General features: G+C 39.6%; 1 protein-coding gene across 1 annotated transcript in view; it reads left to right on the top strand.

Annotated features, from left to right (window-relative positions):
* LOC125799138 (scavenger receptor cysteine-rich type 1 protein M130-like) overlaps positions 1-16,029 on the top strand; it is a 37,377-nt gene that overhangs the window by 19,228 nt on the left and 2,120 nt on the right. The window contains exons 8-14 of the mRNA XM_049475169.1: positions 6,694-7,017; positions 7,206-7,541; positions 7,702-8,007; positions 8,109-8,177; positions 9,174-9,482; positions 9,967-10,125; positions 10,255-10,347. Of these exons, the coding sequence (XP_049331126.1) occupies positions 6,694-7,017; positions 7,206-7,541; positions 7,702-8,007; positions 8,109-8,177; positions 9,174-9,482; positions 9,967-10,125; positions 10,255-10,347 (1,596 nt within the window). The remainder of the gene's footprint in view (positions 1-6,693; positions 7,018-7,205; positions 7,542-7,701; positions 8,008-8,108; positions 8,178-9,173; positions 9,483-9,966; positions 10,126-10,254; positions 10,348-16,029) is intronic.

Genomic DNA, 16,029 nt, shown 5'->3' with positions numbered 1-16,029 from the left:
TTGAAGGACTTTTTCATCTTGGGCCAGGCCAAATACACATGATCTGAAGAGTACTAGTCTTCTTCTTTAAGGAAAACCTGGAATTAGCCTGGCCCGAGCTGATTTTATACTTTAAAATGAACTGGCAACATGGCCTACCGATCCATAATGCACAAAAAAATTGAATATAAAGCAGATGTTCTAGTGTGATTTTGAAGGACTTTTTCATCTTGGGCCAGAACAAATACACATGATCTGAAGAGTACTAGTCTTCTTCTTTAAGGAAAACCTGGAATTAGCCTGGCCCGAGCTGATTTTATACTTTAAAATTAACTGGCAACATGGCCTACCGATCCATAATGCACAAAAAAATTTACAATTGTTTTTATGTAAAGCTGATGTTCTAGTGTGATTTTGAAGGACTTTTTAATCTTGGGCCAGACCAAATAGACATGATCTAAAGAGTACTAGTCTTCTACTTTAAGAGAAACCTGGAATTAGCCTGTCCCAAGCTGATTTTATACTTTAAAATTAACTGGCAACATGGAATACTGATCCATAATGCACAATTGTTTTTATGTAAAGCTGATGTTCCAGTACAATTTTGAAGATTTTTTTAATCTTGGGCCAGAACAAATACACATGACCTGAAGAGAACTAGTCTTCTACTTTAAGGAAAACCTGGAAATACCCTGGCCCGAGCTGATTTTATCCTTTAAAATTAACTGGCAACATGGAATACCGATCCATAATGCACAATTTTTCTTTATGTAAAGCTGATGTTCCAGTGTGATTTTGAAGGACTTTTTCATCTTGGGCCAGAACAAATACACATGATCTGAAGAGTACTAGTCTTCTTCTTTAAGGAAAACCTGGAATTAGCCTGGCCCGAACTGATTTTATACTTTAAAATTAACTGGCAACATGGCCTACCGATCCATAATGCACAATTTTTTTTATGTAAAGCTGATGTTCTAGTGTGATTTTTAAGGACTTTTTAATCGTGGGCCAGACCAAATACACATGATCTAAAGAGTACTAGTCTTCTTCTTTAAGGAAAACCTGGAAGTAGCTTGGCCCGAGCTGATTTTATACTTTAAAATGAACTGTCAACATAGCATACCAATCCATAATGCACAATTTTTTTATGTAAAGCTGATGTTCTAGTGTGATTTTGAAGGACTTTTTAATCTTGGGCCAGACCAAATACACATGATCTGAAGAGTACTAGTCTTCTACTTTAGGGAAAGCCTGGAATTAGCCTGGCCCAAGCTGATTTTATACTTTAAAATTAACTGGCAACATGGCCTACCGATCCATAATGCACAAAAAATTTAATATAAAGCTGATGTTCCAGTGTGATTTTGAAGGACTTTTTCATCTTGGGCCAGACCAAATAAACATGATCTGAAGAGTACTAGTCTTCTTCTTTAAGGAAAACCTGGAAGTAGCTTGGCCCAAGCTGATTTTATACTTTAAAATGAATTGGCAACATAGCATACTGATCCATAATGCACATTTTTTTTTATGTATAGCAGATGTTCAAGTGTGATTTTGAAGAACTTTTTCATGTTGGGCCAGACCAAATACACATGATCTGAAGAGTACTAGCCTTCTACTTTAAGGAAAACCTGGAATTAGCCTGGCCCAAGCTGATTTTGTACTTTAAAATGAACTGGCAACATGGTATAACGAGCCATAATGCACAATTGTTTTTATGTAAAGCTGATGTTCTAGTGTGATTTTGAAGGACTTTTTCATCTTGGGCCAGACCAAATACACATGATCTGAAGAGTACTAGTCTTCTACTTTAAGGAAATTTTGGGATTTGCCTGGCCCGAGCTGATTTTAGACTGCACAATTAATTGGCAACATGGCAGCACAAAAAAAATATTATTTAAAGCTGATATTCCAGTATGATTTTGGACTTTTTTTTCAGACCAAATACTCATGAGATGAAGAGTTCTGGTATTCTCAAAATCGATGCTTTATATTCATTATTTCTGTGCAAAATGGCTTTCATGTCATGTTGCCAATTCATTTTAAAGGATAAAATCAGCTCGGGCCAGGCTAATTCCAAGTTTTCCTTAAAGTAGAAGACTAGTTCTCTTCAGATCATGTGTATTTGTTCTGGCCCAAGATTAAAAAATTCTTCAAACTTGTACTGGAACAGTGACTTTTTTGTGCAAAATGGCTTGTTATACCATGTTGCCAGTTCATTTTAAAGTACAAAATCAGCTCGGGCCAGGCTATTTCCAGGCTTTCCTTAAAGTAGAAGACTAGTACTCTTCAGATCATGTGTATTTGTTCCGGCCCAAGAATAAAAAGTCCTTCAAAATCACACTAGAACATCAGCTTTATATTAAATTTTTTTGTGCATTATGGATCGGTAGGCCATGTTGCCAGTTAATTTTAAAGTATAAAATCAGCTTGGGCCAGGCTAATTCCAGGCTTTCCCTAAAGTAGAAGGCTAGTACTCTTTAGATCATGTGTATTTGGTCTGGCCCAATATGAAAAAGTCCTTCAAAATCACACTGGAACATCAGCTTTACATAAACAAAAATTGTGCATTATGGATCGGTATTCCATGTTGCCAGTTCATTTTAAAGTATAAAATCAGCTTGGGCCAGGCTATTTCCAGGTTTTCCTTAAAGTAGAAGACTAGTACTCTTTAGATCATGTGTATTTGGTCTGGCCTAAGATTAAAAAGTCCTTCAAAATCACACTAGAACATCAGCTTTACATAAAAAAATTGTGCATTATGGATTGGTATGCTATGTTGCCAGTTCATTTTAAAGTATAAAATCAGCTCGGGCCAGGCTAATTCCAGGTTTTCCTTAAAGAAGAAGACTAGTACTCTTCAGATCATGTGTATTTGGTCTGGCCCAAGATTAAAAAGTCCTTCAAAATCACACTAGAACATCAGCTTTACATAAAAACAATTGTGCATTATGGATCGGTATTCCATGTTGCCAGTTCATTTTAAAGTATAAAATCAGCTTGGGCCAGGCGAATTCCAGGTTTTCCTTAAAGTAGAAGACTAGTACTCTTTAGATCATGTGTATCTGGTCTGGCCCAAGATTAAAAAGTCCTTCAAAATCACACTAGAACATCAGCTTTATATTCAATTTTTTGTGCATTATGGATCGGTAGGCCATGTTGCCAGTTAATTTTAAAGTATAAAATCAGCTTGGGCCAGGCTAATTCCAGGTTTTCCTTAAAGTAGAAGACTAGTTCTCTTCAGATCATGAGTATTTGTTCTGGCCCAAGATTAAAAAGTCCTTCAAAATCACACTAGAGCATCTGCTTTATATTCAATTTCTTTGTGCATTATGGATCGTTATTCCATGTTGCCAGTTCATTTTAAAGTATAAAATCAGCTCGGGCCAGGCTAATTCCAGGTTTTCCTTAAAGAAGAAGACTAGTACTCTTCAGATCATGTGTATTTGGTCTGGCCCAAGATTAAAAAGTCCTTCAAAATCACACTAGAACATCAGCTTTACATTAAAAAAATTGTGCATTATGGCTCGTTATACCATGTTGCCAGTTCATTTTAAAGTATAAAATCAGCTTGGGCCAGGCTAATTCCAGGCTTTCCTTAAAGTAGAAGACTAGTACTCTTCAGATCATGTGTATTTGATCTGGCCCAAGATTAAAAAGTCCTTCAAAATCACACTAGAACATCCGCTTTACATAAAAAAAATTGTGCATTATGGATTGGTATGCTATGTTGCCAGTTCATTTTAAACTATAAAATCAGCTCGGGCCAGGCTAATTCCAGGTTTTCCTTAAAGTAGAAGACTAGTTCTCTTCAGATCATGTGTATTTGTTCTGGCCCAAGATTAAAAAATTCTTCAAAATTGTACTGGAACAGTGGCTTTTTTGTGCAAAATGGCTCGTCATACCATGTTGCCAATTCATTTTAAAGTATAAAATCAGCTTGGGCCAGGCTAATTCCAGGTTTCTCTTAAAGTAGAAGACTAGTACTCTTTAGATCATGTCTATTTGGTCTGGCCCAAGATTAAAAAGTCCTTCAAAATCACACTAGAACATCAGCTTTACATAAAAACAATTGTGCATTATGGATCGGTATTCCATGTTGCCAGTTCATTTTAAAGTATAAAATCAGCTCGGGCCAGGCTAATTCCAGGTTTTCCTTAAAGAAGAAGACTAGTACTCTTCAGATCATGTGTATTTGGTCTGGCCCAAGATTAAAAAGTCCTTCAAAATCACACTAGAACATCAGCTTTATATTCAATTTTTTGTGCATTATGGATCGGTAGGCCATGTTGCCAGTTAATTTTAAAGTATAAAATCAGCTCGGGCCAGGCTAATTCCAGGTTTTCCTTAAAGTAGAAGACTAGTACTCTTTAGATCATGTGTATTTGGTCTGGCCCAAGATTAAAAAGTCCTTCAAAATAACACTAGAACATCAGCTTTATATTCAATTTTTTTGTGCATTATGAATCGGTAGACCATGTTGCCAGTTAATTTTAAAGTATAAAATCAGCTTGGGCCAGGCTAATTCCAGGCTTTCCCTAAAGTAGAAGGCTATTACTCTTTAGATCATGTGTATTTGGTCTGGCCCAATATGAAAAAGTCCTTCAAAATCACACTGGAACATCAGCTTTACATAAAAAAAATTTGCATTATGGATCGGTATGCTATGTTGCCAGTTCATTTTAAAGTATAAAATCAGCTTGGGCCAGGCTAATTCCAGGTTTTTCTTAAAGTAGAAGACTAGTACTCTTCAGATCATGTGTATTTGTTCTGGCCCAACATGAAAAAGTTCTTCAAAATCACACTTGAACATCTGCCTCATATTTTTTGAGCGCAATGGCTTTTAAAATATAATTTTATTAAATATATATTTAATTATTTATTGTAATATATAATTATAAATTCAGTAATTAAAATAAATATTTTACAATATACAAAATTATATTTAATAATATATTGTATATTTACATTGTTAATAAACAGCTGTACTGCTTTTCTTCATTCTATCTCCTTCAGTGTTGATCTGTGAGGTGTTTAATATAAACAGCGGGTGTTTGTGAACGCTCCCTTTAGTTCACGGTGGTTCAGTGAAGCGGCAGCTGCGAATATCAAACCAACTTCAGCCGGGGAATACGAGGCTGCGAATATCGAGCCAAACGAATCTGGAGCTGCGAATATCAAACCAACTTCAGCCTCGTCGGAGCTCGACTGGAGGTTAACTCGACAGTGTTCAGCAGGGAGAGAGAGAGAGGAGAGGCGATATATTTCTCCTTTGACGTCGCAAAAAACAAGATAACGTGTAAACCGTGTGGAGCGACTCCATCTCCGGTAAAAACACCACTAATATTTCAGCTTCTGCAGACCAGAGTCCCACAGATCTCCATGCAGAGATCCGCGTTTTAATACTGATGTTATTTCATGAGCTGATGGTGTGTTTAACTCGGCAGTGCACTAAAACACAGAACTGATACAGAACTCACTCATTAAGATCAGATCATCTGTTTAGTCTCACAGTGGGAAAGATACAGCTAGTGTTAAAGCAGGAACAGGTCAGAAAGGAACTCAATAATATATCCAAAATAAAACAATAAAATAAGTGAATCTATGAACCCAAAAGTCTGTGTAAAGTTCCTTACAGCACTTTCTCATAAGTTTCTCACTTTAACTCATGAAGTCTCTCAGTACATCCTGAGAGCATCTCTACAGGACAGTGTGTGAAGGTGTGTTTTTGATCTCATTTATAGACTGTAGCTCCAGTAGGTGTGCTGGGTTAGTGCTGGAGATAAAACTAGATCATTTAAAAGCTGTTTTTGCATCTACAGCTCTGTTCAAACTATAATTTAACTATTCAGTTGTTTTATGACCTGATTTCTAGAGCAAAATTTTAAATGTAAAATATATATAGTCACACACCTATAATAATAATAATAATAATAATAATAATAATAATAATAATATACATTAAATCATATATAAATATATTTCACATTCAAACATTAACAATATTACTCAATTGGTTATTAAACGTTTCATTTCGTATACGTGTAGAGTTAATAATTCAAGGGAACTGATGAAAAAAGCATTTACATTTACACCCTTTACATTTTAGTCGACTAAATTTACTGTAATTTTAGTAGACTATATTCTTATGACATTAAGTCGACTAAAACTAAGTCGACTAAATTACTGAATTGTGACTAAAACTAAATGCTATTTTCGTCACAAAACTATGACTAAGACTAAATCAAAATTTGTTGTCAAAATTAACACTGGTGGCAAACCTGCAAGTAGATAGCTTACAGTTGTTGTTACATTGTTTGGTTTTAAATTGTTTTATCATCAATTTATAGAAGTGTTTCATAAAATTGTTTGATGAAATGGTTTCATAAGTATTTTTATAGAGTGATTGAAAAGGCTGTTTTATTTGTTTATCTATTTGTTAACTGGAAAGAAAAATAAAAGGATAATATGCAATATGTGGTTGCTACATTCATTCAGGCTTAAAAAAACGAAAAAGTAATCCAAAGTAATCAGATTACGTTACTCACTTGAAGTAATGTAACTGATTACGTTACAAATTACATTTTGAGTGATGTAATCAGTAATCTGTAAGGGATTACATTTTAAAAGTAACCTTCCCAACACTGATAATAAATAACTGAAAGTTTATTACTCCCTCATTTTAAGCCAAGTAATATATTTTCTTCTCTTCAGGTTCTTCTCTGGCGTCTCATGAGGGAGGAGTGCGGTTGTCTGGAGGGATGGAGTGTGAGGGGGAAGTGGAGGTGTTCTTCAGGCAGGACTGGAGGAGAGTTCTGCTGGACTCCTGGAGTGAGTCTGAGGCCTCTGTGGTCTGCAGACAGCTGGGCTATGGTTCTGTACTCAACATCTCCAGCTCCTCTTCATCCAGTCCTGAACACAGCTACATGTGTGTGACGGGTTTCAACTGCTCTGGGAGTGAAGCTCATCTGAGGAACTGCAGCAGCTCACAAGCAGTTAACTGCAGCTCCACAGTACAGCTCTACATCACCTGCTCTGGTAAGCATTGCACAGTTAATATATGTATAATTTTATTTGTATGTATGATAACATGCAAAAGTGCCTCTATTATCCATATTTTTGAACATTTGAGAATAATTATTTGGCAAATATGAGTACATATACACAACACATATCTTGTGAAAGGAGTTTTAAAAAAACATCTTTTGTATTTGTGTAAATTTTAGGTACATCTAACACAGTCCACAGCTCCATCAGGCTGGTTGGTTCTGGGGGAGACTGTGCAGGAAGGCTGGAGGTTTTCCACAGTGGATCATGGGGGACAGTGAGTGATGAATTGTGGGATATTGAGGATGCGCAGGTGGTCTGCAGACAGCTGCAGTGTGGAGTGGCCCTCAGTGCTCCAGTACCGGTACCAGCCCGGTTTGGATCTGGAACTGGACCCATTTGGCTTAATGAGGTGGAGTGTGAGGGGAACGAGGCGTCTCTGTGGAACTGCAGATATCAGCTGTGTGGAGAGGATGAATGTGGACACAAGGATGATGTAGGAGTCGTGTGCTCAGGTACTTCGTATCTTGAATTGCTCAGTTTGTAATGATCTTGTAATCAAGTACCAATGCCCTATCTATGTACAACTGGAGGTACATTTTGAATAATTAAAGAAGAAACTTTTGCACGTTTAAATCAATGTGCATAACTAGCTAGCTATCTTTCTCCCGCCAGAGTATAAAGAGATCAGACTGACTGAGGGCTGTGAGGGGAATCTGGAGGTGTACTATAATGGAACCTGGGGGAATGTGTGTGTAAATGGGATGACTGATGAAACGGCAAAATTGATCTGTCGAGAGCTGAACTGTGGAAGAACTGGCAGTGAGTCTTGGTCTAAAGCAAGAGTGGAATCAGCTCCTAACTGGCTGGATAATGTAAAATGTAGGAAACATGACTCCACTCTGTGGCACTGTCCATCTTCTTCCTGGGGGGAGAACAGGTGTGATAATCGCAATGAGGTTGCTTGCATTACCTGCTCAGGTAGGCAGATATGATGAGGTGTTAAAGACTTTAAAGAATGCTAGAACTAATGTAGTTTGTAATTGGAATTTCATAATATTTGATTTTTTGTCCTACCACAGAGAATGGAAATACACTAGATTTGACAAATTGGCTGTGTGATTCATCTCCTCATGAGAGACCGTGCTCAAGTAAGAAAACTTATCATTATCAAAATGATCATGTCTTTGATAAACTACATTTTCTTTCTTTTTGACTGCATGTTCTGCCAGCATGCTTTCACTAATAAGCAATTCTTGTCTTTGCTCGCACTGTTTTATTTGTAGTTTGCATATTTTTTTGCACTTTAACATATTTTAGATAACACTTCTACAGTGATATTTTTAACAAAGGTTTAGAGAGGGATTCTGGGTAATGGAGTCCATCAGAGTGTCTATGTAAGTCTGAGGAATTCAGGTGTAGACAGGACAGGTGTGGTGGATGGGGGTGGATAATATGGCCCTAAAACAATATCACGATGTTTCATGGCATTTATCGCGATAACAGTACTCTTGGTGATATGACAAAACACTGAATTAAAGATATTATTTTAAAAATACACTACTGAAACAAAATAAAAATTTAATTCTGTTTTTGCATATGATATGGCACCCCCCCAAACTACGATATAAAAAAATACAAGACTTTTTATCAGATGGTAACAGACATCAGTGATCAAGAAAGTCATGATACTATTAATGCACTCTATATAATCTATATAATTAATAATAAAGTAAAATGAATAATATTGGACAGATAAAAACAGCAACCCCAGTGGTGCCCTGCAGTGATAATTAGGGGTGGGTGATATGGCACGATATTTCAGGGTATAGTATCGTTTTTTGCGTTTGATACGATATGGCACAGCCCTAGTGGTGGAAATAACAGGTGTAACAGACAGCTAGTTTAAAAAAAATCAACTGTTTCAACTAAAACGGTAAAACAAGGTAAGTGCTTTTTTTTTACTATGGCTACTTCTGTTTTTTTTTTCTCCTGCTCTCTTCTGCTTGTATATATTTTTCATCTTACAATGCTTTTTTCTCTATCTCTATAAGAACATATTTCATCATACAGTATATACGACTGTTGTAAATGTTTGTAAGACTTTGATGGATAATCATTTTTTTCCCTCTGTGGTGTGTTTGTAGAGCACATTCCTCTGAGGCTGAGGGGAGGAGTAGGAAGCTGTTCTGGATGGCTGCAGGTGTATCATAATAAAACATGGGGGTCTGTATGTGGTGATCTGTGGGACATCAGGGATGCTCAGGTGATCTGCAGGCAGCTGGGTTGTGGGCCGGCGCTGAGTGCTAATAGAAGAGCTGCTGATGGTTCTGGTGGAGGAACTATCTGGATGAACAGAGTGAAGTGTAGAGGGAATGAGATTCACCTGTGGGACTGTCCTCATTCCCTGAAGAACCACACTGACTGCTCCCACAGTGCTGGAGTCACTTGTGGAGGTCAGAGGAACAGACACAACTGAATATATTTGCCTCCTAACTGTTACAGAAACTTTACACATGCTTGAGAAAAATACTTACATCACATTGTTATTTTATGCTCACTCACTAGGCTTCCTGTATCATACTTTGCCTTTAAATAATAAAAGAGGACAGATGGGACATTTTGTCTTGCAAGGTCAGGGACCACTTTTCTCCATTGTAAACAGGCTTGATAGCAACTTCGGTAACTATTGTTGATCATAATGTTGGTCACACACATTTGGTTTCCATCATTTAATAATTGTAATGTTTTTGGGAAGGATAGAAAGTAACAATAGTGAGAGTCTGTATGTGCTTTGCACCAGTCTGTCTAGATCATTCTGTGTTTATAGACATTTCATATGTCATCTTCCATAATATTCATCACAAAATTATTCACATCCAATAAAAGGACTGTGTTCATGTATAAATTGTCTATACATTTTGTATATTTGTTTTTTAGATTCTCAACCACAGATAAGAAGAATCATACTTCCACAAACTCCTCCACCAGCTGTTCCCTCCATCTATCCAGTGTCTCTCCTGGTTCTGGGATCTGTGCTCTTCCTGGCCTTAGTGCTTCTGGTTGTGCTGTTTTATCAGAACAGAGTGCTCAGGAGAGGTAGGGGGATTCAGAGATCATCTACAATCCACTTTCTGTACTTTCTCTAATCATCATTAGTACTTCAGTCTGTCATCGGTCTTCTCTTCTACTGAACTGACTCCATGTTTCTCTCTGTCTCTCTCACAGTGATCTCTAAGAGGAGGAAGACTTCAGCTGAGCCTGTCTATGAGGAGATTGACACCAGGCTCATCCCTAAAAGAATTACTGTCTCAACTGAAAGTAAGAGTAAAATGTTTTTTTCTTCTCTCAAAGCAGAAATGTCTGGTCTTTACAGAAATAATGTAGCAGTTAATCAAATACTTGTCAGATAACTCTCTTTTCATATTGTTATATTTTAGTGTTTAAATATTTAGTGTTTTTTTTGTAGATTTTCTTCCTTTGTTAATAAATTACACCAATTTATCTATCTTTTCTTCCCACTGAATAATGTTCTGAATAATGTATCTTCTCATTCAATAAAATGTATTTATAAAAGCTATTGGATAAAAAAACTTTTAACAATAATTTTAGTTTTCTTTGCTTTTTATTGTTCTATGTATTGCTCTTTTATTGCAACTTTAATATTCACTATCATAGGGCACTACCAGTATTTTCAGTTTCCAGTAGAGGGCAGTGTTAGACTTTTAGACCCTGTGGATGTTTAGTTTCTGTAACAGTAATGCAAGATGATTGACAGGGATTATTTTATTGTTTGTGCATGGAGTTTCTGTAGGTTCACATGTGCTGTAGGTACCAAATGTGTAGCACCTCAAACTATCAAAATATGTTACTGTGCCTGTTTACTTTTTTGAGACCAGAAAGTTATTTCTGTGGCGAGAGGTCATGAGATCTTGGGGAAAAGGGAAAAGAAAGAAGAAAAAAAGGAAGAAATAGGGAGACACTTAAATCAGGCCCTCAAACCCACATTTACATTTTTGTAACAAATAAATAGAAAACACAGACACAAGCAATAACAATAAAAAAAAACACTTATTTAGAAAGCAATTTACAAAGCTTTGATCTGCTCTCCCTCTCCTCTCCTCCTCTATACATCCTGGAAGCCTCCTTCTGCTGATCTTCCTCTTTCGGGTGGGGATGGAGACGGTGGAGAGGCAAGTGCTGCTGCTTGAGCTCCAGGACACTGAAGATGCTGGGTCTTCGGGGACTGGGCCTGAATTTACAGAAGAGAAAGATCTGTAGATTTACTTTCACATAGTTACTGTAGTCCTGTAATAGTTTATCCAAATAAGAAGATCTACAGTTCTCCATAGTTCATACATTTGTCTCATTAACATACACTGTTTTTAGCTTGTATGGGATCCTGGGCAAACCCCTGATTCAGCACTTCTCTCATACCATTTTATACACTGCCTGTATTTGTAATTAATGTACTAAACTAGAAATGTCAAAAAAGTAACCAAATAAATAACTTTACTGCAGGATACACACTATCATGATGAAATAATAGAATTAGTAAAACAACTATTTTTTTTAAACAAGCAAGCCTGGATGAAAATGTTCAGAACAGAGAATTAAGAATGACAAGTATTTAAAATTAAGTACAGATACAGTCCTTCATTCATTCTGACAGGTGACTTTAATTTAGTTTTAGTCTTTTGTTTGTCACACTTTAGTCATTTAGTCAACAAAACATTTAAGCCTAGTCTAGTCAAATAAAAAGTATGTATTACATTTATGGTTTTACTGTTTTAGATGTGTATTATTTATTGCTAATATTTATTAAAACACCAGCTTTTAAGTTTTGTTTCATTTAAATTAAGCACAAGCTATTTAAAACAAGGTGTATGTATGGACATATTGACAATTTAAAGAACAACTCCCAGGTTCAGATGATGCAAAAATGAAAGACAACCAAAACTGAGATAAAATGGCAATACAGCTAATTGACATTCTTAAAACTACATTTCATTTTAACAGTTTCTCAACTAGAATCTCTCCTTTACTCACAGCTAAATTGGTGTACTCTCATTATATATATGTATATGATATATATGTGTGTGTGTGTGTGTGTGTGTATATAATAAAATAGCATTTTAAAATCTAAGAACTTGCTGACAAATATGATTCATCTTTATTCTGAAGTGCTCAGAATAGCAGAGGACTGACAGCTTAGGTACCATACTAATGCATACATAACTACATAGGTAGTTAGTTATCTATATTGTAATAAGTTGTTCACAGTCATTACATTGCAAAAAACTAAATCTTAGCAAGTTAAATTATCTAAATTTAAGGCAATAAATCTTATTTTCTTCTCTGATAAGACTTTTTGTCTTACTAAGCATTGTGTAAGTGTTAGATTCAAGATTCAAGATTCAAGATTTTTATTGTCACATCACAGAGTACAGGTGTACATGTGAGTGAAAAACTTGGGTGCAGATTCCCACCAATGCGTAAAGAATAATATTTACAAGAGAGTAATAAAATAATATAAAATATATAAAAATAGGACATACAGATAACTTACAGTATAAACACTATTTACAATACACTTAATTACAATAAACATGATAACTTACACTATAGACAAATATTGCACAGAACAGATATGCACAGATGTAGATATGGATAGTGTGGAAGTAGTCAGTATGTCACAGTATAGCTATGAGTAAGTGCAGGTAAGGAATGAGTTGAGTGGGGAGTGCAGGGGGCAGAATGCTGTATAATATGGAAAAGTCTGATAGATGCAGTGTAAAGTAAAGTGCAGGGTGCAGAGTTTGTATGGGTGTCAGTGGGGTGGGTTGGGCAGAACACCGTTCTACTGGCTATTCCACAGCCTGGTTGCTTGGGGGAAGAAGCTGTCTCGGAACCGGCTGGTTCTGGTCTTCAAGCTTCTGAGCCTCCTTCCACTCGGCAGCTGTGAGAACAGGGAATGGCTTGGATGGAACGGGTCCTTCATGATCTTTTTGGATTTCCTCAGGCAGCGGTTGGTGTATAAATCCAAAAGGTTTGGGAGCTCAACCCCAGTGATGTACTGCGCTGTGCGCACAACCCTCTGCAGGGATTTCCGCTCCAGAGCAGTACAGTTCCCATACCAGGTGGTGATGCTGCCCGTCAGAATGCTTTCCACAGTGCAGGTGTAGAAAGTCCTGAGGATGCTGGGGTTCAGACCAAACCTCCTCAGCCGTCTGAGGAAGTACAGGCGTTGTTGTGCCTTCTTCACCACCCGTGTGGTGTGTTCTGTCCATGTCAGATCCTCGCTGATGTGAACACCCAGAAACTTGAAGCTGCTGACCCTCTCCACCGCAGTCCCGTTGATGGAGATCAACGAGTATGCTTTCTCCTGCTTCCTGAAGTCCACGATCAGCTCCTTGGTCTTGCTGACGTTTAGAGAGAGGTTATTCTCCTGGCACCAGTTTTCCAGGATGTTAACCTCCTCTCTGTAGGCCGATTCGTCGTTGTTTGAGATCAGGCCAACAATTGTTGTGTCGTCAGCAAATTTGATGATGACATTGGAGCTGTGTCTGGCTGTGCAGTCGTGGGTGTACAGGGAGTACAGGAGCGGGCTGAGCACACAGCCCTGGGGCGCTCCGATGTTGAGGGTCAGTGAGGAGGATGTGATGTTGCCCATCCTCACCACCTGCTGTCGGTCTGACAGGAAGTTCAGGATCCAGCTGCACAGTGTGCTGTTCAGACCCAGATCCCGGAGCTTGATGTCGAGCCTCGAGGGAACGATGGTGTTGAATGCTGAACTGTAGTCCACAAACAGCATTCTCACATACGTGTCCTTCTTGTCCAGGTGAGAGAGGGCAGTGTGCAGGGTCAGGGCGATCGCATCGTCAGTGGATCTGTTCTGCCTGTATGCAAACTGCAGTGGGTCCAGGGTGGCAGGCAGTGAGGAACGGATGATATCCCTAACCAGCCTCTCAAAGCATTTGCTTATGATGGAGGTTAGGGCAACAGGTCGCCAGTCATTCAGACAGGTGGTGTGGGCAGTCTTTGGAACTGGCACAATGGTGGCCAGTTTAAAGCAAGCTGGCACAACAGAGAGAGAGAGTGATGTATTATAAATGTCCGTGTAGACTGCTGCCAGTTCTCTATAGCAGGCTTTAAGCACTCTCCCGGGAATGCCATCCGGACCAGCTGACTTGCGTGGATTTATCCGCTGAAAAGCTCTGCGCACGTCAGCTTCAGAGACGGAGGGTGGGATGGGATCAGCGGTGGGCGGGGCGCACTCTGGGAGCGCAGCGGTGGGCGGGGCACACTCTGGGAGCGCAGCGGTGGGCGGGGCGCACTCTGGGAGCGCAGCGTGATCTGCCTCGAATCGAGTGTAGAAGCGGTTCAGCTCCTCTGGCAGCTCAGCGTTGGTGCTGGTCAGAGTGTGAGAGCTTCTCTTGTAGTCAGTGATAATGTTCAGACCCTGCCACAAGCTCTGGGTGTTGGCTGTGTTGAACTGTGCTTCCACTTTCTCTCTGTACCCACGTTTGGCCGCTTTTATGGTCCTACGGAGAGCGTAGCTGGCTCGTTTGTACTCCTCCGTATTTCCAGATCTGAAAGCGGCGCTGCGTGCGCTGAGAGCGGAACGGACGTCACCGTTCAGCCAGGGCTTCTGATTGGGGATAGACGCGCACTGATCTGAGGGGCACTACGTCATCCACGCACTTGCGAATGAAGGCGGTGACTGTGTCTGCGTACTCGTCGATGCTGCTTGACGAATCACGGAACATCTCCCAGTCCACGTGATCAAAACAGTCCTGAAGCATAGCTTCCGATTGGTCAGACCAGCGGCGTACCTCCTTGGTGGTGGGCGGTTCTCGTTTCAGCCTCTGCCTGTAGGTGGGCAGAAGCAGGATGGAGGAGTGATCTGATTTGCCGAACGGGGGTCGGGGGAGGGCTTTGTAGGCTCCTCGGATGTTAGAGTAGCAGTGATCAAGCGTCTGGGTTTTCCGCGTGAAGCATGTAATGTGCTGAAACAGTGCTGGACAAAAAGTTTTAAAGTTTGTCCGGTTAAAGTCCCCTGCAACAATGAGTGCAGCCTCCGGGCGCGCGGTCATCTGCTTGTTGATGGGCTCGTGTAGCTTCCCGAGTTCGAATTCCGCGTCCGCACGCGGGTGTATGTACACTGCCGCTAAACACAGTCCTGTAATCTCACGAGGTAGCCACACCGGCCGGCAGGAGATGATCAGATATTCCAGCTCCGGCGAGCAGAAAGACTCGATGAAATGTACATTCCTCCGATCACACCAAGCATTGTTGATCAGGAAACATACACCACCTCCCTTACTTTTCCCAGAGAGCTCTTTGGATCTGTCGGCGCGGTGCAGAGAGAACCCCGCGGGTTCTATGGCGTGGTCGGGTATGTCCGCGGATAGCCAGGTCTCTGTGAGGCAGATCACGCTGCAGTCACGCATCTCCCGCTGGAAAGCGATCCGTGCGTGGAGCTCGCACAGCTTGTTGTCCAAGGACTGCACATTAGCCAGCAACAAGGTGGGAAGAGGCGGACGGTGAGCGCGGCGTCTCAGCCTGACGAGCACACCGGCTCGCTTGCCTCTTTTCCGGCGTCTGCGTCGCGTGCGTGGCCGGGCGACCCAGGTGAATGGAGCCTCTCCGATGTTAGGGAACAAAGGATCAGCGTTGTGGAACTCAAAGTCCGGTTTGCGGTGAGTGATCGACGATCTGATTCCCAGGAGTGTTTGTCGGTCATATGTGACGATGCCAGTAACATTCAGTGCAAAAAGAGTAACAAGCAAACACAAAAACAAAGAAAAACTGCTAAAATAAGTGGGAGCTCGCAACACGGCAGCCATGCTCGGCGCCATCTTGATGACGTATTTTGCTTATTTTAGGGATAATTATCTTAATCATTCTTACTTAGAATTTGTAATTTGAACTCAAAATAAGCACAATTAAGCAGCAATCAAGTTATTCTGATTCTTGTGTCCATAAACAGTGACTTTTTTG

The sequence above is a fragment of the Astyanax mexicanus genome, chromosome 2 (assembly GCF_023375975.1).
Source record: "Astyanax mexicanus isolate ESR-SI-001 chromosome 2, AstMex3_surface, whole genome shotgun sequence".
NCBI classification, from domain to species: domain Eukaryota; kingdom Metazoa; phylum Chordata; class Actinopteri; order Characiformes; family Acestrorhamphidae; genus Astyanax; species Astyanax mexicanus.
This window is presented reverse-complemented; position numbering and strand designations above follow the sequence as displayed.